Below are 25838 nucleotides of genomic sequence, written 5' to 3'. Positions count from 1 at the left end.
AATACAGACCAGTAGGAACAGAAAGGGGTATGAAATCTGGTAGACAAACTAAATAACAAAAATTAAAGAACACTGATCCATGCAAGAATTAATGTGAGAATGGCACATTTATTTAAATAAAAAAAACTAGCTGTGAAATTACACCACTGACCATTAGCTTACAGACCTGTCTAATAAAGTAAAATCATGTGAATTTGAACCATTAACAGACAGATTTAATTAGAAACAAAACTATTTGTGGTATAATTGATAGACAGGTGAAAGCAAGGACATTGTGGGTGGATGGGGGCAACCTTGATTTTCAAACAATAGTTAGCTAATGAAAATTGTGCTTGCCAAAATGAGTGTTTTACAAGAAGTGGAATGCACCTAATCAGAAATGCATAACAAGACACAAAGACACAAGACAAAACAAATGGCAGAGACCAGATTTGTTTTCAATAAATATGGAAGCAATCATCACATAAATGCAAAGATGCTAGCACAAGGGGGTTGATGTCATGCATGCAACAATAACAGCCATTTTGCAAAAGTGTGACATTTTCAGTACAAATTGCAAAAGAATACAAAAGCAAAATACATCTCATCAATACAGAGCTGGAAGCGCTGATGCTAATGATGGTGCAGAAATACAATTCTTTGTTGGGTCTTTTAATGTTTACAGAGTAAGGGTGTACAAGAGATTAGTCAGTGACATTGGAAATAAATGAACAAAAAGTGGATTTCACAATAAATACTGGAGCCGAGTGCAACGTAATCAAAGCAACCATATACAAATAAGTGTCTCATATAATAGGTACAAAAAGAACCCATGTAACACAGGAATACTGTCATGTCTGTATAAAGGCAGATACTACTCATAAGAATATAAAACAGTGGAATGGGAAATCTTTTGTGAGCTTGGGTTGAAGGAACAATTTGCAAATGCAAATCATTAATAGGTGTATAACTTGTCTTCTCAATAGGATACAAAAATATTCTTAGAGAATTTGATTAGATATTTAATGGCCTGGGGTGAATTAAGTAGATAATATATCATGTCAATATAGAAACCAGTGTCCCACTAAAAATGCATATACTATATAAAGTCCTGTTAGCACTGAGACACATAAAGTAAAAACTGAACATGAACAGATGGTAAAATTGGATGTTCTTGAGCAAATTCAGACACCAGCTGACTGTGTTAACAGTATTGTTTAAATAAGAAGTTAAAGATGTGTATAGACTGAAAAATTTGACTAAGGCCATGAAATGCAAGTAGTACCCATCAGAACTGTTGGAGAGATCATGTCTAGACTTCAAAATGCAAGGGTTGTGTAATACTTACTAAAATATATCAGAGGATTTATTGGACCATTCCAAGTACTAACCCCAGGACACACAGGCAGGACTAGATTTCCTGCTAACCCCCCCCCCCCACATCAGATACAACAACATACTAACATACAAGACAACAATTTAAAACTAATATAAATATACAGCACCATTTATTGGTGGAGATTCTGTCTGCCCTGATCCCTTCTAGTTGAATAAGAATTTGAACAGTAACTTCTAGGAAATCTGCCATGAATGCAGATTTCTGTATGAGTCTGCCCACTCAAGTCCTATATTCAGTCATGGAGACATCATGAATTATCAGAGGGTGCACGGTTCATGTTCTCCAGGTCAGGGCTATCTGTAATGGACAGACTGTCTATTGAAAACTGCTGTTGTCTGCAATGGCTGATGATCAATAGTCACCAATTTAACTCCTGCAGTACAAATTTTCTTCCCTTTTTGCTATTGGGTGTTCTCCATGGATCAGACTTTTTCTTATCCTGAGTCCAATAACTGTATTTTTTCAAGCCATCAATGACTCTAGACCAGTGGTTCTCAAAGCCGGTCCGCCGCATGTTCAGGGAAAGCCCCTGGCAGGCCGGGCCAGTTTGTTTACCTGCCGCGTCCGCAGATTCGGCCGATCGCGGCTCCCACTGGCCGCGGTTCGCCGCTCCAGGCTAATGGGGGCTGCGGGAAGGGCGGCCAGCACATTCCTCGGCCCACGCCGCTTCCTGCAGCCCCCATTGGCCTGGAGCAGTGAACCACAGCCAGTGGGAGCCGCGATCGACCGAATCTGCGGACGCGGCAGGTAAACAAACCGGCCCGGCCTACCAGGGGCTTTCCCTGAACAAGCGGCGGACTGGCTTTGAGAATCACTGCTCTAGACACCTAGTAACAGGTATCTCAGCAGCTCTTCACATGGGCTGTTCTAATAGTTGCTGATGGTGTCACTGCTGCACCAGCAACTTCTGGTTTCCTTGATGTGGCTTTCCTCTGCTTGGGTAATTCTATCTCCAGTGGCCTTTGCCTCCTGGACCATTTTAGAGAAATAATAAGGTTTATTTACCCCTTTAAAGAGACAAAAGCACATTACAGCTTATTAATTTTTTTGGGATAAATACACCCTTCCCTTCAAACATAACACTGAGTTGGTTTATAGTTAAAATAAAAACAAATTTATTAACATAATATACATAGGATTAAGCAAGTTCAAGAATAAGGAATGAAGATAGAAAGTTACAAGTAAAACGAAACAAATTATGCTTTCTAGTGGCTAAGACTTAACTTAACAAGCTACTGTCTTTGTTCAAGGTAGATTTCTTACCAGTCTGTCTTCTTTTTCTTAGTTAGGACCTTCCACAGAACCACAAGGGACTGGTTTCTCTTGTCTTCCTAAATGAAAGATCTTTGCTTAAGCAGGTTTCTCACCTATATTCAGTTTCCATAGACTTCAAACCCCTCCCCCTTGGTTGAAGGACCCACCTTTCTCAGCTTGCCAGAGCTCTGTTCCCTTGTGTCTGTCTAGTGATGGATACCAAAGATGGCTTCTGTCTTTACTTATATCTTCCAAAGTTCAGTGACCTTGTTTCAAGAGGCAGGGAAACCTCATGCTGTTCTACCCTTCCTGTGGGCTTCCCATCCCCCTGCTAATTTTTGTGTAAATGGAGCTTCCATTGTTTCTGGACACAACTTGCTTAATTTCACTGGAGACAGGTAGATACTGTGATGTTCCCTCCTGTCTGGGAGAGACCTATTTTTTCCCTTTGTTTGGTCACAGCCTGTAAGCCTAATATCAATGAATACCCACAATTCCTTATATAATGTTAAAAACTTACATTTTATGATATTAATCACCAGTGTGTCATAGGCTTTCATCAAACACCTCACTCAACAAGTTTTTATAATACAGTAATACTGTATACAATCAGTTGATTCAGTTGCTTATCACTTGAGGTTCAAACCTCTGTCTTTACAGCCCAAATAAAGTTTCTCTTCCCTTATAAAAGCTGTCTCCTCCCCTGCTTTTTTTTAATCTTGATAACTTTGTTTACCTAACTGGACCTTCATGATTTGCCTGACAAGCAGGCTGATCAGAGAAACAAATTCACGTTCCTTTGTCTAGGGCAAACCTGTTTACCACCACCCACCTCCCCCAACATGCCTGATTTAAACACAATGTAGTCACCATCCCAATATATATCTATAACTCTTGATATACACCTTGTAATGATCAGTGAGTTACTAGTTTTTCAATGCCATATTGCATTACACCCTTTAGATACAGATTATAACCATAAGGAGTTGGGGTACACTGAAATGGTCAGGCCAGCTGTAACTCATTTCCTTATACTAGTGAGCCCTTTGTCCTTTTGCATCGGGATGCTGTTAGGTCACACCGCTCCCGTCTTACAAAGCTGCAGGATGGCTAGCAATTAGCTTCCCAGAGGTAGCAGGTCAGTGCCCACTTTCCCGGACAAGGCATCTGCTACCATATTTTCTTTCCCCTTTATGTAGAGGTGTTACAAACATTTCACAGTGACATTAATCACCTGGATCTTTGAGTGTTTGGAAGGTATGGGAATAATTGCCGATAATCTGCTGATTTGGGCCAAAAAAGACCAACTTCATAATGACAGCTAGCATAATGTTAGTATGCCATTCACTACAGCACAGAATGGCACTAGCATACTTCACAAGATAAAAGCTTTTGGGAATTAAAAAAAAAAGTTGTCACAGAAGCATCTCTACTGAAATATTTAAAGACTAGCAAAGATCCTAGAATTTGTCAATGCAAGCTCACATGGGTTTCAAGCTGTCCCTGTGCAAAAGGAGCATCCAGTGGTAAATTCCACAACATTGACTAACACACAATAGAACAATGTTCAGATTGGAAAAAAAAAAAAACAAATACTGTCAAGAGTGTTTTAACTGTGAATGGTTTGATTAAGATGTGTGTGTGCAGAAATCAGTCAAGGCAGAACCAGACCATAAACAGTTAGAGGCCATAGTACAGAAATCATTTTGCAAAGTACCGCCTAGATGTCAGAAAATGATTATGAAATTGCAGAAGTGATAAGTGTGTGAGAGAGGCCGAGTAAAGAGCTTCTTATGTTCTACATGCTTTCAAAAGTGCCTATAAAGAGTGAAAGCAATGAGCAGCAGGAAGAAACATTTGAAATAAAGGTCAAGTACTGCCCCTTTCTGACCCAGCTTGAAAGAGTAATTCTAGAAAGATGGTGAAGAGAAAAAAAATTCAGGCACATCTGAACATAAAAAAAGATGGGGGGGGGGCTTTTGAGGTGTGATTGTTGCATTTGTTTCTGTACAAAGAATCTTATGTCATGATATTTTAGAATATGAGATAAGAAATTTACCACAGTGTCCATCTGAGTATTAAGAAGTGTAAGAACAGAGCCTGAGATGTTCTGTTCTGGATAGACATGAATGCTGCCATCAAAGATAAGGTATCCAAGAGCAAAACCTGCAAGAAATGCTAGCAACAGAATGCAAAAGAACCTTGAAACCTATGAGATTCTTGCTCATCCTTAGCCCAAGTTTGGGTGCAGATCTATTTGAATTTACCTCTAATTTGTAGGTTGCTGCTCTGCCTTTAATTTGAGTTGTTGCACAAAACTTTGAAAAGCAATGTAATAACAGTGTAATATCACAGACTCATCATGAGAAGATGAGCAATTCACCAGCAGCTCGCTTCGGTAGTTCAAGCAGACTGACATGCCCTTTCTATGTACAGTTGAATGGGTTAGTGGATAAATCAGTACAAATGGCAAAGATTTCAATTTAAAAAACAACTAGTGGATTAAAGGGATCCACATTGTTAAAATATCACGCACACTTTACATTATTTTATTAGGATCACCGGTTCAAATACCTATGGCGAGAAAGACAGACAAAAATTTTGGTGCCAACATTTAGCCTGCTTCCTAACCCTATAGCAGTAGATCCTAAAGTTGCTTAAGAACTACATGCCAGGTAACTAGAATAGATTAAAAGAATGCTGAAGTCATCCCCCATTGTAAGTCTTTCAAACAGAAAGTGGCTAGCAACTTGCTGAAGTAACAGCTTCACCCTCTCTACCAATGTGATATGTCATAAGTGCTCTAACAGTGTCAGGGTCTGTAATGTGGGATATCTGACCTAGTGTTTGGTGTCAGGAGTAGAGTTGGGGTCATGGTCACACCAGGGTTCAAAGCCACGGCAAGAGTCAGAAGTCACGCCAAGGGTCGAAGTCAGAGTCAGTAACTGGGGTCAGGGTGAGGAAGTAGGCAGCAGGAACAAGGAACAGGGCATGGTAAAAGGAACAGGGATGAGGCATGTTATCAGGAACAAGGAGCAGGAACCAGGCGAGAAAGCAGGGACCTGATCTCAGAAATCTGGGCAGCAACACGCCTAGTGACTAGTTGCTCAGACAAGAAATGGGACAGGAACAGGAAGCCAGTCAGCAGTCTGTTGTTAGTCATCTGACCCTGCCGAGTCAGCAAGTGTAGCTTCTGGTGGTGGGGTGTTAACAGCAGTTCTTCTTCAAATGCTTGCTTGTGTTGATTCCATTCTAGATGTGCGTGCACCCACGTGCGCGGCCATCAGATATTTTTGCCTTAGTGGTATCTATAGGGTCGGTTGTAGCTCCCTCTTGAATGCCACTCCCATGCATCGGTATATTAGGCACCACTGGCCCTACGCCCACTCAGTTCCTTCTTACCACCTATGGTGGTTAGTCGGAATGCCTTTCCCTTGCCTTGCAAGGGCTAGCAGTTCTTCTATTTCATTCTTTGAGCCTTAAGGCTTTTTAAATAATTTGTTTACAGTATCAGAGTGGTAGCCGTGTTAGTCTGAATCTGTAAAAGCAACAGAGGATCCTGTGGCACCTTTAAGACTAACAGAAGTATTGGGAGCATAAGCTTTTGTGGGTAAGAACCTCACTTTTTCAGATGCAAGTAATGGGAATCTCCACTGCTTCTGCAGTTGGATAGCCATTCACAGTCTTTGTTTAATCCTGATCTGATGGTGTCAAATTTGCAAATGAACTGGAGCTCAGCAGTTTCTCTTTGGAGTCTGGTCCTGAAGTTTTTTTGCTGTAAGATGGATGTAAAGGTAGCCATCTTACAGCAAAAAAACTTCAGGACCAGACTCCAAAGAGAAACTGCTGAACTCCAGGTCATTTGCAAATTTGACACCATCAGATCAGGATTAAACAAAGATTGTGAATGGCTTTCCAACTACAGAAGCAGTTTCTCCTCCCTTGGTGTTCACACTTCAACTGCTAGCAGAGCACCTCACCCTCCGTGATTGAACTAACCTCGTTATCTCCATACTGATTTATACCTGCCTCTGGAGATTTCCCTTACTTGCATCTGAAGAAGTGAGGTTCTTACCCACGAAAGCTTATGCTCCCAATACTTCTGTTAGTCTTAAAGGTGCCACAGGACCCTCTGTTGTTGTTTACAGTAGTTAGTTAATAAGTAGTTGTTGACTAGAGTAGTTGGTGATAGAGTCCCAGTGGGGACTTCAACCCAGGCAGGGCATGCCCTGGTCTCCCGGTTTTAAGCCCTGCTCTGACTGTAACCCTCATAGCAGCTGCCTCAAATGCTTGGGGGGAAATCAGATGTGAAGGAGAAGTGTCACATCTGTAAGAACTTTTGTCCCAGAACTCTGCTTCTGAGCCTTCCTGGCTGGACTCTGCCCTGAGCATCTCAGCCTCAGTGCGCAGCGCACCCTTGGCACCAGGCTCCACCCAGCAGTACTTCCCAGCACCAGTGCCTAAGAAGAGTGACTTCCCGGCACCGAGCAAGAAGGGCAAAGGACCCAGTTCGGGCTGATAGCCCACACCAGAGCCACGTGGGGATGCCCCCCAGTAGGACCCACTAACCTCCTGAGGGATCCGCCACCGACTCCAGGGATTGGTAGAGGACCCAGACTGGTGGCAATGCCGATGCCTTCCCAGGCTCTCCTGGTGCCCAGAGAGCAGAGGCCTCTACCAGCGCTGCTGGCACCGCGTGCATTGCAGGTCACAGCAAAGGCTCCCGGTGAGGGAAAGCCAGCCGTAAAAACTCCTCAGAGGGGGGTGAACGATGCCGGTCTCCGGAGATGAGACAGAGCTCTCAGTCTCCACATCCCAGGTCTCTGTCTTCTGCGGGATGTCCTACGTAGCCGGCACCATGCTCATGGTCTCCGCCCTGTCAACGAGGGTCGCCTAGAGGAAAGCACCAATTACCGTATCGCTGGCACCGATCATCTTCCGCTGGTTGTCTCCTCAGTGCAGATCCCCATGGTGGGAGCAGTCTCCGTCATGGTACCGATCTCCCTGCCCCTGGCACTGATTCTCCCGTGGAAACAGTTAGCCATGAGATGCAAGCTTTGACGGCCCCTCCGTGATCACCAGAAGGTGTTTCCTTCAGTTTGGAAAGGGAATTCAGTCTTTCACCACGACAGCACTGGCATGTGGGCACCTGAGGCTGCTTCGACCTCCGTGATAGCATTGTAGCAGCAAGGCCAGTGGCGCAATGGCCATACGCAAGTGCGTGGGGCATGTCTGTGATGCCGATGCCTCAATCAGTCCATTCTTCAGCCACTGCCCATAGTAGCAACCAACGGCACTGGTGGCACCAAGGCTGGTACGTGGTGCACTCGGAGGCCGGGGTAGAGGAGCAAGTGCCCTCCCCAAAACCCTCTTCCCCCACAGGGGATGATCCCTCGGGGCCTCTCCCGGTGACCCAGTCATCGTCCTCATCCCCAGATGAGGCGGTGTGGGCCCCTCCAGCGCCAGCCTGCTGGACGATTTCAAAGAACATCAGGCCCTGCTTTGGACTTGGGCTAAGAACTTGGGCTTGGAAGTGGAGGAGAACGCCGAACAGGTGTAAACCCAGCTCAGTGTGCTCTCAGCCTCTACCCCGGCCCATGTTGCGCTACCAGTACATGATGGGGTCCTAAAAATAGCAAAAACCCTTTGGCAAACTCCTTCTTCCATCCCTCCCACCTCCAAGAAGGCCAAGAAAAAGTATTTTGTTCCAGCCAAGGGGTTCGAATATTTGTATACCCACCTTCCTCCAGGCTCACTGGTCGTCTTGGCGGCCAACAAGAAGGAGAGATGGGCAAACCAGTTTGACCCCCAAGAATAAAGAGACCCAGAGGCTGAACCTTTTTTGGAGAAAGATTTATTAGATGGCCAGCCTTCAGTTCCGGGTGGCCAAACACCAGGCTTTCTTGGGGAGGAACAACTTCAATTTATGGGACTCCCTCCGTAAGTTCAAGGACTCACTGCCCCAGGACTTGGCCTAGGAATTCAGGGCCCTGGTGGAGGAGGGTATGATGGCTGCAAGGTGCTCCCTCCAGATGGCATGGGATGCGGCCGCTTCAGCAATTAGGGTGGTCGTATTGATGATGGTCATGAGGCGCATCTCCTGGCTTCAAACCACTGGTCTGTCCCAGGAGATGCTGACCTCGATCCAGGATCTTCCTTTGATGGGAATGATCTCTTCATAGAAGAGGCTGACGCGAGGCTGCACAGACTGACGCTCGGGCCACCCTTCGCTCGCTGGGTCTGCATATGCTGCAGTCATTGAGGAAGCAGTTCCGGACTCCCCCACCGCCAAGGCCTTTGCAGTCTTGACATGGGCCTGCAAGGAGAAGGGATAGAGACACGAGTTTTGGTTGTCACCGCCCTTCCTTCTCCCGCTCCCCTGCACAACCCAGCTCGTCGAAGCCTCACAGGGGCCAGAAGCACTCGTTTTGAGGGTGTGCTCCAGCGTGACAGCTTGGGAGGAGGGATTGCTCAGTGGTTTGAGGTTTGGCCTGCTAAACCCAGGGTTGTGAGTTCAATCCTTGAGGGGGCCACTTATGGATCTGGGGCAAAATCAGTACTTGGTCCTGCTAGTGAAGGCTGGACTCAATGACCTTTTGGAGTCCCTTCCAGTTCTATGAGATAGGTATATCTCCATATATTAGTCAACTCCCTGGATCCACTTCGTTCTTTCCTCAACCGTCTTCTTCAGAGATTGTATCTTGGGGCTACTCCCTGCAATTCTTGGCTGCTCCCCCTCTGGCCCCCTTTCCCTGTCCCTCTTCAGGGACCCTTCTCATGAGCAACTCCTCATTCAAGAGGATGAGAACCTCATGCAGCCTGGGGAAATGGAGGAAGTCCCCTGGGATATGAGGGGAAAAAGGTTCTACTCCCATTATTTCCTAATTCTGAAAGCGAAAGGGGGTCTAAGACCCATTCTGGACCTGCGGCACCTCAACAAGTCACTCAAAAAGTTTAAGTTCTGCATGATCTCCCTGGTCGCCATCATCCCCTCCCTGGATCTAGGAGACTGGTACGCCGCCCTCAATCTGAAGGATATATCTCCATATTTTCCAAGATCTCAGATGATTCCTCCAGTTTGTGGTGGGTGGATGCCAGTTCCAGTTCATGGCACTGCCCTTTGGCCTCTCGTCTGCCCTGTGGGTGTTTACAAAATATATGGCTCTAGTGGCTGCTTACTCAGGCATCTAGGGGTTCAGGTCTACTCATATATCGACGATTGGCTCATCAAGGGCCCAGATCTCGGGAACAGGTTCAAAGGAGCCTCAATCTGGTTCGTTCCATCTGCTGTGACCTTGGCCTGTTGGTAAACGAAAAGAAATCGACCTTAAGGCCGGTTCATTGGGGCAGTTCATTGGGGCAGTTCTCAACTCCACACGAGCCAGAGCCTTCCTTCCGGAGGTGTTTTTCCAGGCCATGTCGTACCTGATCTCCCATTTGAAAAACTACCCGATCACCACTGCTCACACCTGCCTGCGGTTGTTGGGCCACATGGTCACATGTATGTAGGTGGTCCAGCATGCCTGGCTCCATCTCTGGCCACTGCAAGCATGGTTGGCGTCGGTCTACATCTCCAACAGACACGATCCAGACCGGGTGGTCAGGGTTCCGGTTCACATCCAATTGTCCCTGGATTGGTGGTTGAGCTCTGAATCAGTATTGGAGGGAGTTCCCGTCATGGCCCTGTCCCCATCGCTGACCCTCATTTCCAATGCCTTGGACCTGGGCTGGGGAGCCCCCTGGGCAAGCTCAGGATGCAAGGCCGCTGGTCGTGGGATGGTCTGTCCCTCCACATAAACGTCAGGGAGCTCAAAGTGGTTCGCCTGGCTGCCAGGCTTTCCTGCCCCATGTGAAGGGCAAGGTGATGCAGGTCCTGACAGACAATACTGCAGCAATGTATTACATTAACAGGCAGGGCAGAGATAGGTCGCCGGCCCTTTGCCAAGAAGCTCTCCACCTGTGGGGCTTCTGTGTGTAGCAGATTGAGCACTCACCGCCGCGACACCTCCTACTGGTTGTCTCAGGAATTAGCCCCTCAGCCTCGGAGCGCCCCATGCTGGCCTGTGTCTTGCCTGCCGCAGGCCCCATGTCCCTCCTGGACCCTGATGCCCCTTTCCTTGGGGTGCTGCCCTGCAGCAGTGCCCCCCCCCCCGCACTGTGGGTATCCCCTTTCAGGGGAATCCCCATCCCTATGCCCACCTTGCCTCAGTGGCTACTGCCAGTCGTCATCTAGCCCCCTTTCTCTGGGGCAGACTGCAGTCTGTAATGGCCACTTATCATTGGCAAGGCGGTTTGACCAGCTGCCTCTGCCTATCCCTGGGCTGCACCTCTGCAGTCCCAGTACCTCCTTAGGCCTTTAACAAGGCCTCAGCCTGGGGAGTTGCCCGGGTGGAGCTCCCTAGCTCCTCTGGCCCTTCCCCAGCACAGCTCTGCTTCAAGTACCCTGTGCTCCCAGGCAGCCAGGTCCTTCCCACTCCAAGGCTGGAGTTAGACTGACCCAGCTCCTCCCTTAGCCCTTATATCACGGCCAGTTGTGGCCTGATTGGGTGTGGCCACAGCTGTGGCTGCTTCCCCAATCAGCTGACCTTTTCCCCCAGGAGTGGGGTAACTGCCCCGCTACAGTGTGGCATGCCATACATCTGGTGGCCGCGCATCTGCTTGGGGCCAAGAACGTGGTAGCAGATCGCTTCAGCAGGACCTTCTTGTCTTGCCACAAGTGGTCACTCCACCTGGAGGTGGTTCTTGTGATGTGATCTCCCTGACGTGGGGAACTCCCCAGGTGGATCTGCTTGTGTCCAGTCAGCAGGGCCGACGAGAGGGTGGGGAAGCCGGTACAAATTACCAGGGCCTGGCTTCCCCCCCCCCCCCATCGGCCCTGTTTAGCCGGTCCGCCCTTGCTGGGGGACCCGAAAAAATTCCGGGCCTGGCTTCCCCGGCTTCCCCCCCATCTCATCGGCCCTGTTTAGCTGGTCCGCCCCTTGCTGGGGGGTCTGAAAAAAATTTTTCACCGGGGCCCGAACCCACTTTCGGCAGCCCTGCCAGTCAGAACAGGAAATGACATGTGTTCTGCTCATTCCGGGGATTGGACAGGGGCTTCCTTTTGGCTCCTGTGGTTGGGGGCTCTGATGTATGCCTTCCCAATGGTGTCACTAATCGATAAGGTCCTTCTGAAGATCAAACAGGGCAAGGCCAAGGTGATCCTGATAACTCCTGCATGGCCTCGGCAGCACTGGTTTGGCATGCTGATGGACCTTTTGGTAGCTGCCCCACTGTAGCTGCCTCTCTGGCCAGACCTGCTGTCCCAGAACCACGGCAGTCTTCTGCATCCAAACCTGGTGGCACCGCACTTGACCGTGTGGCTTTTGCTTGGCTAAATGCAGAAGAACGCGAATGCTCAGCTCAGGTTCAACAGGTCTTGTTGGGCAGCAGAAAGCCCTCCACCAGAGCAACTACCTCGCCAAGTGGAAGAGGTTTGCGTGCTGGGCCGCAGTCCAGAGTATCCGGGTTGAGCAGCGATCCTGGACTATCTTCTACACCTCAACCTCCAGGGGTTGTCCCTGTCATCGATCAAAGTCCACTTCCACCCTCTGCTCCAGGACAGGTTGGTCTTCACTCACAACATGACTTTCCAGTTTTTGAAAGGTCTGGCACATCTCTATCCACATGTCAGGGATCCCGTCTCTCCCTGGGACCTGAATCTCATGCTGTTGCAGCTCATGGGTCCTCCCTTTGAGCCTCTAGCTTTCTGCTTCCTTCTCCTCCTCTCCTGGAAAGTTTCTTTCCTGGTCTCAATAACGTCCGCCCATTGGGTCTCTGAGATCAGGGCGCTTACTTCAGAGCCGCCCTATACAGTGTTCTACAAGGACAAGGTCCACCTCCGGCTGCATCCAGCATTCCTGCCCAAGGTAGTTTCGCAGTTTCATACTGGTCAAAACATATACTTACCTGTCTTCTTTCTGAAGCTTCATAAATCAGAAGAGGAGCGCAAATTGCATGCCCTGGACATCAGGAGGGCACTTGCCTTCTACATCGACAGGACCAAGCCGTTTCGTAAGTCAATGCAGTTATTTGTTGCAGTGGCAAACAGGCCTGGACCACAGCCTGCATCTGTTACTGCTATGATCTGGCAAAGCTGCCTCCACTGGCGTCCGTGACTGCCCACTCAACTAGGGCACAGGCTTCGTCGTCAGCCTTCCTGACCCAGGTGCCGATTCAGGATATCTGCAGGGCTGCTACCTGGTCATCTATCTACATGTTTGCCTCATTATGCGCTCACCCAGCAAGCCTGAGACGATGCTGGCTTTTGCAGAGCTGTGTTGCAAGCTTCACAACGGTGAACTCTGAGCCCACCACCAGGGATGCTGCTTGTGAGTCACTTAGAATGGAATTGACATGAGCAAGCACTTGAAGAAGAAGAAGAAACAGTTACCCATCTTTTGTAACTGTTGTTCTTCGAGATGTATTGCTCATGTCCGCTCTCCTGCCCCTCTGTCAGAGTTGCTGGCAAGAAGGAAATGGAGAGGGCATAGGCGCCTAATATACTGATGCATGGGCACGGCTCTCAAGGTCCCATTCAGCAGCCCCACAAGGCTGGGTTTGAGACTTGTGGCACCTGACGCCATTTCTCAGGATGATTCCTGTGGAAGGCCCAGACTTTTGAGGGGCATACACATGATGAGCTGGCTCCCAAGAGCATTCTTCCACCCCAGAGCCCTCCCGATTGATCAGATAGTACAGAGTCCATCTGTGCAGTTGGGAGTCCAGGATGTCCTGGATGAGGTGATCCTCATGGTCTTGAACTTGAACCACATGTGTAGGTGGTGTATGCCTGCTGGGGAATGGATTGTTTAGGAAAGGCTTCAGGAGGGAAATTCAAAAGACAGGATGGTCCTTTCAGGATCGATGGAGCTGTATTTCAAATGCCACCGGATTTATCTGCCAAGTAATAGTGCAAGGATATGCATACTGATGATCTAAATTGTGCACAGGTAGAGTGGTCTGTAGATGTTTTGTGGACAGCCACACTTTCTGGCCTGTCTTTAGAGGTGGGACTTCTTGGCGGTGTTTGTCAGTGTGGTGATTATAAGTTGTCTTGGCTGCTTCCAGGTGCTCCTTTAGGTTGACTTGCATTTCTTGAATGGTCTGTACCAGATTAGAGGTAGCAGGAACCGTTGTGGGTGAAGGGACAGAAGGGTGGAAATGAGGATGAAAACCATAGTTGGAGTAGAAGAGACTGGATCAGGTAGAGGTGTGTTCCATGTTGCCAATTCAGCAAGTGGGAGTAATGCAACCCAATTGTTTTGGCAGCTGTTCAAGAAGCAGCACAGGTATTGTCCAAACACCTGGTTGACCTATTCTGATTGGCCATCCATCTGAGCGTGTTGTGCAGTGGATGCATGGGGTCAGACATCTAGGACACGAAACACTCCAACTGGGAGCCATGGTCTGTGGTAAGGTGGTCAGGGAGGACATGGAGGCAGAAGATCTATGTAACCAGAAGGTGTGCAATAGTTTCTGCAGTAGGGAGACATAAATATGGTACAAAATGGGTCATTTTGATAAGCTGGTCCACAACAGTTTGTGTGGTATTGCAGCCTTCAGATTTGGGTAGTTCTGCTATAAAATCAAGGGTTATGTGTGACCAGGACGGGGAAGGGGTCTCAGATGACATGAGGAGGCTGAAAGGCCTGCTCCAGGCAGGTTTTGTTCGAGCACAGGTGTCACAGGACTTGACATGGGACCAAACTTTCTGAAGCTGAACAGACTTATACTTCCTCTAATATCTTTAAATGACTGTAGTGCTTGTGGAAGGTACCAGATTGAAACTCCTAGAGAATGAAGTCTGCTGTTTAGCCACAGAACAGCTATAATACAGGCAGTAGTAGGTTTCTCTGTCAATGTGTCTCAGTTGTGTTCTGGAAGGCCACCTATATATTTGCAGGGGTAAGATTCAGCATCCCTGCCCTGTCATCCCTACATCTCTTTGCTAAAGATGCGGACCATGAGACTAATTTTCATAGTTTTTGTGAGGAGAACACTTGCTCATTGTGAAATAGACTGAGATTAACAAATCATTTCACACACCCCTCAAATATCAATAACTTGGTCTGGGCTAATAACACAGAGATGAAAGGCTTCATTTCTCATTACCAATTCATTGAGCAATTTAATCTTTTGAGCATTCCTTTAACTAATTAATTAATCCATGTTTCTACAGTGCTTTGAAGGTGTAGAGAGTTACAATAAACAAGTGCTGAGTATTACTATTTAGGGCTGGTCATTTTCTTATTGGAAAAGAGGTTTCCTGAGATTGAAATTTTCTAGGGGGAAAGAGCTTTTTGGCATAATTTTCCAACAGGAAAATCGAAACTAAACTTTTGGTAGGATACCTTGGCTTGTAGAGCACGAAGGGAGTGGGAGAAGGGGGTCGTAAGAATGTAGAGATAAAAGGAAAATTAAAAAGAGAGATTTTTTTGATAGTACAGACAATTGTAACAAGGTTTTATATCCTTTTTCTTCCATTATTTTCTCTGTCTTGTAAGAACTACTTACTTTTCACAATGGAAGCATATGTTTTATGTAAATCAATTCCAATAATTTTTAAAATGAAACTGCAAACGAAGAAGTCATGCTCACATAACAATTGGCCAAGTTAGAATACATCTTTGATAGCTGAAAGCATTCCCAATGCATGCAACTCACCCATTTCTAGCCTACTAATGCACACTACATACAATGTCTAGACTACTAATACAGAATGTCTTGGCAAGAAAATGCTAAATGGAAAAGAACTGCCCATGGCACACAAGCCCCCACCCCAAAATTCTGGCTTAACTTGTGTTCACTCACAAGATTAGTTTTACTCACGTCATTTTGTATAGCTAATAAACCAGAGGTAGTTTAAAATAAAAGACCAACAATAAAATTGTTTTCCTTTTTAAAAACAAGTCAAGTTTATTTTTTTAAGTAGATAAGAAATTTCCTTTTAAAAAGGTGATTAAAGTATAATTTTGATGGTCTACTCTAAATTTCAACTTTGTCAATCAGCACATTAGATGTAAACAGTTTCTGATAATGATTGACTTTAATTGAGCCTTCTTAGGAGACAGTGATTGTTTTTAATTAAAAATGGTACCTTTTCCATTTAGCTGAAAGCTTATTTGCATTTGTTTCAGCTTTGAGCATAGACATAACTACCTATGTCTTTACTAACATTGTATTTTTTCCTTTTCTTGAAATGCTTCATGAATTTGTCAAACAAGTTAGCTTTAAATATTTTCTTACTGATCCTTGCAATTTTGGCAGTTTTAATGTGTATCGGGAATGATTTATTAATTTTAAGCTTATCAATTTAGAAACACATAAAAATAAAATTGTTACATATGTGTAGTGCCAGTCTGATCAGTGCTTTTTTATTTTATTTTTTTGAGTGATTAAAATGTTTTTCAGTATCCAGATTATGTCGATTAAGATAGTAGTTCAAGGAAGACCGTACACTCCAGTACTTTTAGAAGACTTGTCAAACTATTCCTGTGTAAGGATTCTGCAAGCCTTGCTGACATAAATAATCTTTATACAAGTAGTCCATTTATGAGTCACTCATGAAAAGCCGGGTTTGCAAGATTGACTGTAATACGGCATATTTGCAGAACATTTGCTTATACACCTCTACCCCGCTATAACGCTGTCCTCGGTGGCCAAAAAATCTTACCGCGTTATAGGTGAAACCGCGTTCTATCGAACTTGCTTTGATCCGCTGGAGTGCGCAGCCCCGCCCCACCCTCCGCCAGAGCGCTGCTTTACCGCGTTATATCCGAATTCATGTTATATCGGGCCGCGTTATATCAGGGTAGAGGTGTATTTCATAATACTTTGAACATTTTTGTACTGTAATCTTTATGATAAAAGCCTCTGAAATATTTACAGTGTAAAATGGAAAAAGTAAATTTAAATGGTTCTGTTTGTTTAAAGAATGACTTGTTACACATTTTGTGAATAGCAAATACATTGCAAAAATCTGACAAATTAATCATTTATGTAGATCTTTCAATACTAGCTGAAACTTTTGGGAAACTTTGTAAACATTCTATTTAGGAATAATTCTGTTTATATGCCACTATTTTCCATATTCCAATCTCCTTGTTCATTAAGGGTCAAGCTGTTGAACTCCTTACTCATATTACAAGTAATCCTATTGACGTCAATGGGATTACTCATGAGAGTAACAGTTCATCAGTATGAGTAAGGGGTTCACAATCTGGCCCTAAATAAGAGTATTTGCATGAAAACAGGATCTGTATTCCTTAAGATTTCATCTATTCATCCTACTAATTACTCATCTGAAGTTCTAATAAAATCTTTCTGATATTAGTTAATCGTTATGGAGATGAACATGATGTCATAAACACAAAATTATTGCTGTATCCCCAAAGGTTGCTAGCCAGTCATATCTAATTTGTTAGGCAGAGTTGGGCCTGGTATGTATTTTGATGAGAGACATTTAAGGAAAACTCAGCTACTGCAGGAAGGTGGCATTTTTCCCTTGGAGGATTGAACTAATTTGCCAGCAAGGTGTTATGGATGATGATGAGGCATCTCTGAGACAAAGCTGAAGCTCTGTGGTCCTTAATCCAGTGGTAATTCTCATGAAAGTAGAGGTGTTAAGCCTGGTGTCCTAGCCAAATTCCAATTTAGGGCGAATGCACTTATCCTTTTAAAATTCCCTTTTTACATTTAACTAGGTAAGATGTTTTTCAGTTCTCCTCCTAAATGCTGTTGCTAGTGAAGAACTCTTATGTCCTGCTGTAGGCATGGCTGTTTTTCAGAGCTGGGGTTTTTAGTGATACTTGTTTATTAGTCTATAAAGTACATTGGTACCTTCTATGTTCAATTATTATTAAATATTACACACAAATGTGTCACTTCAGGTAGGGAATTAAATGGAAAAAAAAAAAACCCCACCAACCCCCCTCCCCCCAGATTCACTCTAAGCAACAAAGGCAGTTTTTTTCATGTGAGTGTCTCTAAGAGTGACGAACGAAGTATAGTAATTAAATCTAAATTATATGACATATGAACAGGGTTTTTAGAAATGATTTTTTCCCTTAAATATTTTCAATTAGGCTCTTTATATTAAATTATTTTTAATTGCAATCTGAAATGTCTATGTAGGGGCTAATGTAGTTTAAACTAGAGTTTTTCATACAGTAGTTCAGCATTTTTTATCTCTGTTAATTACCATCAAGAATGTTCACAGGAGAAAAGAGGACATAAAATTGGTGTAGTAAAATTCTGATGGAAGAAATTTTCTTTCTTCATCTCCAACAGATATTGTCCTGTATAGTACTACTGAGACAATCTTCCTTCTACAATGAGAGAAATAGGGATAACTCTTGGAAAAAGTTTTGAGGCTAGTGACAAAATATGTTTGTCTTTCAGATCCCCAGCTCAAGGGTATAGTGACCAGGTTATATTGCAGGCAAGGCTACTACTTGCAAATGCACCCCGATGGAACTCTCGATGGAACCAAGGATGACAGCAGTAATTCTAGTAAGTGACTGCTCTAGGAGAATGTATTAATCTCAAACACAGATTGCAGATGTAATCATTCAAATATATATGTGCAGACACTATTTTAATGGGTTTTGAGGAATTTTGATGTGTTTTGGCAAAAAGATTCTGTCGACTTAAAATATATTAAACACTAGCATGCCTTTTAAAGACTCCTTAGCGCTCCTGTGTGTGTGAAAAAGTATACAGGAAAGAAGCAACTATGCATTTTGTTAGTGTCTGACATGAAGTTTTGGATTTTCAAAAGTGCTCAGCGTTGGTCTAACTCTACTCCCATTGAAGACAATGATAACATTCCAGTTGAAATCAGTGAGAGGAAAGTTAGGCCAATACCGAGCACTTTCAAAAATCCACTGTAAAACATTTATCAGCAACATTTTCCTTTATCTTTGAAAAATAAATATAGAAAAAAGAATCAAAGAAATTATCTTTGGAACGCTGACAACCAAGGCTGTGTAATTATGCATATGTTTAACTTTAAGGATGTTATTAGACCCATGGAAACATATGCTTAAGTATCTTACTGAATTGGGCTAAAGAGACTGATTATACAGTTCCTATCCCAGCAAGATTCCCAGTGACTTCAATAGGATTTCTGCAAGTGTGGGGCCTGCAAAACTGGAAACAATTTGAAAAGCTATCCAAACAAAAATGGTGTCACTTTTCAAATCTCTTATGGATCATTTTTAGTGTTATTTCTTTCAGTATAATATTGCTGAACATTTTGATTCAGATAATGAATATATATTTTACAACTTGAGCTGCAAGTGGTGGGTAAGCAGACTTGCCCTCACTCTCGAATGGTTCAATTTGAATAATTTTCATAAAGCACAGAAGACATTGGAGGTTTATTTTTATTTTTTGTTTATAACACATTTATTTACTTATTACTCATACATTAATATATGCCTGGTTGGAACTAGGCTGTGGGAGGTGCAAATTCTGTTTTCGTTTTGTTAGGTTTTCTGTTATTGAGACTACACCTTTTAACACAATATGTGTCCTTAATGTATTTCATCCACAGATATTGTTACTGTTTTATTGACTGTTATACTTTTCAGATTCACTGTTCTCTCTCTCTGCTATTTTTCTGTGTTCTTTTCTCATCTCCCTGTTTTTCATAACTGTCTTTCTGTTTTCTCGCACTTAAGTATGTCCATTTCTAATGCCCCTTCTCTATTGGCCCAGTACTGCAAGCTGTGCAGAAACAAGATTCCCATTGCTTTCAATAAGAATGCATTTTGCTTGCATGAGGCCTGCAGGATGTGTTTTTTGTTTTGTTTTGCTTGTTTCTCTTCCCCTGCCTTCATTTGGGGAGGCGTCTAGTGGCAGTAGTGCAGGAGTGTCCTTTTTATTGTTACAACACATCTAAATAAATAAATCTTTCTTAGAAACCTAATTGTGGACATTGACATCTTTGAAAACCTAGGCCACAACCCCTTACTTTCCTCTCTTCTCCGTTGCCATCTTTTTAAAATCTCCCATCTTTTCTCCCTCAGTGTTTTTCTCTTCCCTTTCTCTATTTGTCTGCCTGCTCTCTCATTCTCTCCCATAGTTCCAAAATGCAGAATAATCTTTCTTGTCCAAAAACAGCTTGTGCAAAATAAAGGTATTTCATATTCAAGATAAATAATGGTGGGTCCTGTTATATTTTACATTTGCATGAGTTAGAGATTAGGCTGTGAGTTTCCCAACAAATTTAACATTATTTGCTATGGAAAAAATGGGCATGATTCACCAATCGGCACTGGATTAATCCCAGAGCCATTTTGAAATCAATGGATTTACACCATTGTAAAACGTGAGTAACACAGTGGTGAACCAGGCCCAATGTCTGGATCAGGGGCAAATGTAATATAGTATTAAAAATGTTACCAGCTAAATGCATGTATTGCCACCTTAAACTTTTAATATAAATAATATATCAGTGCCAACACTATCTTGCAAATCAGAAAGATAATGTGTGTTACCACATGTGCACTTTCAGGAATATATGAACAGCTATCAGTCTCTGTCTCCTTACTGTTGCTGTTGCCAGTCCCTCATGTTAGTTCTTTGTCTTTTTTCCTCTTTTTTTCCTTTTATTCCCCAGTCTTTGTCTGGAGTATGTTATTGTTTCCTTTCATTTTCCTATGCTGTAATTCTGTTTTTACTATTCCCCCTTTTTTAAAAAAAAATCACTATTTTTTCTTGTGGATGAACTAGCTTTTACTCTTTCGTTTTGCCCTTCATTTTGCAATCTCCCTATTTTGAGAATTCAAGCCCCAGTCTTACTGGTGGATGTGGTTTGGCTGGCCCCAAGGGTGAGAAGTGGAAGAAGTATTCAACATTCAACCTCACCCTCATCCTTACCTTATCTTACCTTATCTTGCTGCTGATTGGTTTGGAGCGTGGATGAGATTTCTTCTGACTGTTGAGTTTACACCTTGCCTATTTGATTAACAGTTGCCTCCAACTTGTGAGGGGCATAGGGATACGTTGATAGTCAGGTGGGGTGGGAAAGCACTTTTGTCTCCAATAGACAGAATGGAGCTTCCTGTCCTTTTTGAGAATAGCTTTGGATTGAGGTTGATGAAAGCACTGTTGGGTTAATGTTGCAGGGTGGCATGGACTATTGTGCCTCTGCCATGCTTTTCAGCATGCTCTGTGCTACAGCTGATTGGCACTGAATGACAGGAAAGAATTTTCCCCAACCCTCGGTTTGGCTCAGCATCTGACTTCCCTTGAGCATCCAGGGGGAATGGCTAGTGGGGGATGGATGAAAGGGGGAGTGCTTTGAGTTCCTGGCAGGGAAGCATTGTGAGAGGTTGAGTCACACAGTCTTTTCTTCTGCTTCTTATTTATTATTTATAGAGCATCCCAACTTGTGCCAGGCAGCTAGAGAATAAATAAAAAAATATGATCTCTGCCACCCAAAAGCTAATTTTAGCTATGTCTCAAGGCATAGGAGTAACAAACAATAGAGGGTTCTGTAGTGAGGTAGGACAAGGGTAACTGTAAGAAGATATGGTAGTTACTCAGTTTGGGTATGGGCATATCTAATGCTTCCATTACAGTCCCACCAAAAGTTGTCCTTTAAATTAAAGCTTTTAGCTATTTATAATGCGTGGGATTTTCAGAAATACTTTGTGTTAGTCTAATGCTTCTCCCATTGGAATCAATGGGAATTTTACCAGTGATTTCAGTGGGAGCAGAGTTAGACCAATGCTGAGCGCTTTTGAAATCCCACCCTGCAACTTCACAGGGGCAATATTCCTCAACAATAATAGGACATATTGCTGCCACAGCTTATCTTAAACCTGAGCATAGGGCCAGGAGTGAGTGGACCTGGCGATGCAGTAACCAGTAAATTACATAGGAGGCCTTTTTATGTTTAGTATAGTTTAGAAGTACCCCTTTTTATACCCAATTCTTTGAACGAGGAAGGGCTGATTGGGGAGAGGAAGTAAGAAAGAAAGGATCACATGTGATAGGTCCTAGCTATGTCACTTAAGGCACTCTGGAAGGTGCTCGATTCCGCGGTGATGGGCATACTACAAGAGCCTGAATTGAACAGAATTTGGTGGATTTCAGTTCAGAGCTGTTTTCCATTGGGGTCCTCATCTCTCCTGGAACCTGTTAATAACATTGGCTGAGGAGGTATGGACTAGTCCATCTGTTGGATAATGGTGGAGAATGAGCTTTCTCATTTTGCATCATAAAATTGGGGCCATTTGTTGAAACCATAGTTTGTGCATTGAGTCCTTTATTTTCTGATCTTTCACTGTGAATGGCAAGTAGGTTTTATTCCAATACTTCTAGTTCATAGAATCATAGAATATCAGAGTTGGAAGGGACCTCAGGAGGTCATCTAGTCCAACCCCCTGCTCAAAGCAGGACCAATTCCCAACTAAATCATCCCAGCCAGGGCTTTGTCAAGCCGGGCCTTAAAAACCTCCAAGGAAGGAGATTCCACCACCTCCCTAGGTAAAGCATTCCAGTGCTTCACCACCCTCCTAGTGAAATAGTGTTTCCTAATATCCAACCTAGACCTCCCCCACTGCAACTTGAGACCATTGCTCCTTGTTGCAGTGGGGGAGGTCTAGGTTGGATATTAATAGTTTCTTTAATATTCCTCCTATCTTATCTTGTCCTTCTCTTCTCCCCTCAGTTGGTATATCAATCTGTTTCTGAGCTGGCTTGAGGCTGGTACTATTTAGCTTAGTTGTCCAACTCCAGCCTCCAACCTATGTGGGCCCCAAAAGTGTTCCCGGTATCATTTAGTGTGATGGAAACTTCCTTTTGGGACAGTTTGTGTTTTCATTGTTTTCCACAGAGCAGACCACTGTTAATCTGAAAGTGGATCTGACACATGATGTGATTAAAATAGAAACCATGAAGAAGTAGTGTTGGAGATTTCTATACTATGGTCCTGGAGACATTTAAAATGTTATGTTTTCCAAACCACAGGCTCCTTCGTGAACCATTGGAGCTGATCAGTGATCGCTGTCATAATTCCCGCATTGTTATCTCATGAACTAACTGTGGTTTTAGTAGAACCCAGTTTGATTTAGAACATGGGCAAAACTGATTCTTTCATTCTGGAGGTTGCAACCCAATCAAACTGCCTTAACTCCCTGTCTCATTTTGTTTCTCCTGCAAGAGAGACCTTAAACAGTAATCACTAACATAGTTCAGTATAATAGTTACTTCCAACAGTTACTTATATAATCAATATATTGATTATATATCATAAGCACGAGAGATCTAGTTTATGTATAATTAAACCAAAACAACTACACACAATTAATGGGTATTTGGTTTCTTTGTTTTCTAAAGAAAAAAAAGCATGAAGAAAAAGAAGAAAAAGCAAGGATGATGTCTTGATTCTACAATACTGTGTTTTTGTTGATGTAAAGTAAACCTGATTTTAACATCTAAATGCTGTTATTCCTTGTATTTAGCTTTCAACTATATATAGTTACATTAGAACATGTTACGAAGTTAAGCACTCAAAACTTGCCCATTTAACCTTAATTCAGCCCCACTTTGGATATGTATTATGATAGTCTTTAAGTACATGATCACATGCATGTTTTGCTTGCCTCAGTCAGCACAGAAGATGGATGGTGTTCAAGTAATGGTGTAGCTGTTCAATATTTCTCTTATCCTCATTGTCAAACACCAGGTCAAGCTCTCTCTTGTTGGTCGCACGCCAGGCTGCTGTGTTTGGACCCACACATAGGAACGGTGTTCTTCTGATGTCCCCTGGGTCTTGGCAGACTTCAGCCACAGTCTCTGGCCTCTCAGACACACTTCAGGCACAGGCTATGTATCTGGTACCATCTCCTGGGGAATGGGATCCTGCAGTCCAACTGCCCTAGGCCCTTCAGGACATCCCAGTGATTCAAACACACCTTCCCTAGAGCTTTACCCTTTACTCTAGTACTCTGGCTACTCTAGTTTACAGTTTAATCCTTCAGAGATATGTGATAGTTAAAGCAAGAACACACAGACTCTGCAAAAGGATTTCTAAACAAATCACACTTTCATTATAAGCAGAACAAGAGAGATACAGATCTATGGAAAACAAGAAAACCTGCATGCCAAACCCGGTCTCACTTTCCTCACCACTTCAAGAGTCTTTTGGAATTTGGTCCTTGACTCTTCAGGGAGTCCAGGATTCTACTGCACCCACTCTCCTCTTTCCTTCCTCCTGCTCAGTCTTGCATTCTTATTTTGCTCAGTGAGAGAGAGAGAGAGAGAGCTAGTCAGTTGACCTGGTGCATTTATAATTTCCAGTCCCCTCTGTCATGTAAACCTCTTGGTCAGCTTCAAACCCCACCCCTCAGGTGATGAAGGTTCCCCTCAAGTGGTCTGTAGCTTGATTACCGCCCACCTGGAATCCAGACTTGAAAACCGGGTTTTACCTAGGTTGCAGCCATCCCACTGATCTAATTGTTGATAATCCTCAATGACTGTCCCACTTGGAGGCAGATACCTAGGTGCCAGTCCCCCTGTCTCTGCCTCAAAGAGTATGGTGCAAGAATACAATAAAAACCACTTCTGTGGCAAAGGCAAGGATAGAACCCAATTATCCAGGGTGGCATTCAGTCACCTTCAAGATGAGACCATCCTTTCTCTCTCTCTTCCTGCAGCCCCCCTGCCTCATTACTACACAACTCCCAACTTCTGCAACAAAAGGAAGGATCTTACAAACAGGCTCCTTCACTATACAACCCTGATCTATCCCCAGAGCAGCTCTGTACTGTGCACTGAATGGGATACAGGTCCCATGTTAAAAATAGTATGTGATCATATAATTAAGGAGCAGGGGAACGAATTTAGATTGCACAGTCAGCCTTAATTCAGGCAGCTCCTAATTTTTGAGCGCTTGGTTTTGCAACTTGAGTTATACACTTTTAAGATAGGGTTATGGGTAGGGCCCTACCAGATTCACAGCCATGAAAAACATGTGACAGACTGTGATATCTGGTCTTTTGGGTGCTTTTACCCTATACTATATAGATTTCACTGAGAGACCAGCGTTTCTTAGAGTGAGGTTCCTGACCCAAAAGTGAGTTGCAGGGGGGTCACAAGGTTATTTTAGTGGGACTGCGCTATTGCCACCCTTACGTCTATGCTGCTTTCAGCGCTGGGCGGCTGGAGAGCAGTGGCTGTTGGCCGGCCCCAATTCTGAAGGCAGCGCCGCCAGCAGCAGTGAGAAGTAAGGGTGGCAATATCGCAACCCCCCCCTATAATAACCTTTTGCCCCCCCCCCAACTCCTCTTTGGGTCAGGACCCCTACAATTACAACACTGTGACATTTCAGATTTAAATTGCTGAAATCATGAAATTTATGATTTTTAAAATCCTGTGACCATGAAATTGACCAAAATGGACTGTGAATTTGGTAGGGCCCTAGTTATGGGTGGAGGTTTTTTTATATATAATTTCCCAGGTGTTTTTTTTTTTTTAACAGAAAAAACAAATTTTAATACACATGAAAAGGCCTGTTTTATAGCCTTAGATACTGCTGAATATGTAGATGTGGCAGATTCTTTGTGAGAGAGATTTGGCTAAGTGACTGAAATTTAGACCTGCCACATTAGAGAGCTGGGTTCTAATCCCAGCTTGTGTAACATCTCGGTCATGTAAAAGGGCTTGCTCAATAATAAGGATTGTGAAGAGCACAAAACTATTAATACCCATAAGTGGGGGTGGGGGAGGAATTGGATTTCTGATTGCCAGGAATTGGGTTCCTGACTGCCATTTGTGCCTTTGAAAAACGCTCCCTGCCTTCTCATTGCTCTGTTCCTTTTCCCAAGTCAAAAAGTATTTTGATGGATGAGCCATTTTTGTCTCCTCCCATAAACTCAAAGAGAAAGTGGAGTCCTTTGTCACTGTCCTAACAGAGGTTCTGTACTGTGTAGCATGATGATGCATGGTGCTGGAACAGTGCATGTTTAATACAGACAGATATTAGCCAGTTTTAGCAGCCTGTCTCTAGCAAGCTGCACTGAGGAAAATACTGATGGTGCATCTTATAAATCAGACACATCCAAACAGATCTTCACGGAGACTTCAAAAAGCACCTCTCTTATTCCAGGGATTTCAAGTTACTGCAGCAAACCTTGCAGAGTGTGTGTGTATATTT

General features: G+C 43.9%; 1 protein-coding gene across 2 annotated transcripts in view; it reads left to right on the top strand.

The window, feature by feature from the left end:
• FGF14 (fibroblast growth factor 14) overlaps positions 1-25838 on the top strand; it is a 636316-nt gene that overhangs the window by 447546 nt on the left and 162932 nt on the right. For both annotated transcript variants that reach the window (XM_054012858.1, XM_054012867.1), the window contains exon 2: positions 18071-18181. In XM_054012858.1, coding sequence (XP_053868833.1) covers positions 18071-18181 — 111 coding nt within the window. The remainder of the gene's footprint in view (positions 1-18070; positions 18182-25838) is intronic.

This window comes from Malaclemys terrapin, chromosome 1 (assembly GCF_027887155.1).
Source record: "Malaclemys terrapin pileata isolate rMalTer1 chromosome 1, rMalTer1.hap1, whole genome shotgun sequence".
NCBI classification, from domain to species: Eukaryota; Metazoa; Chordata; order Testudines; family Emydidae; genus Malaclemys; species Malaclemys terrapin.
This window is presented reverse-complemented; position numbering and strand designations above follow the sequence as displayed.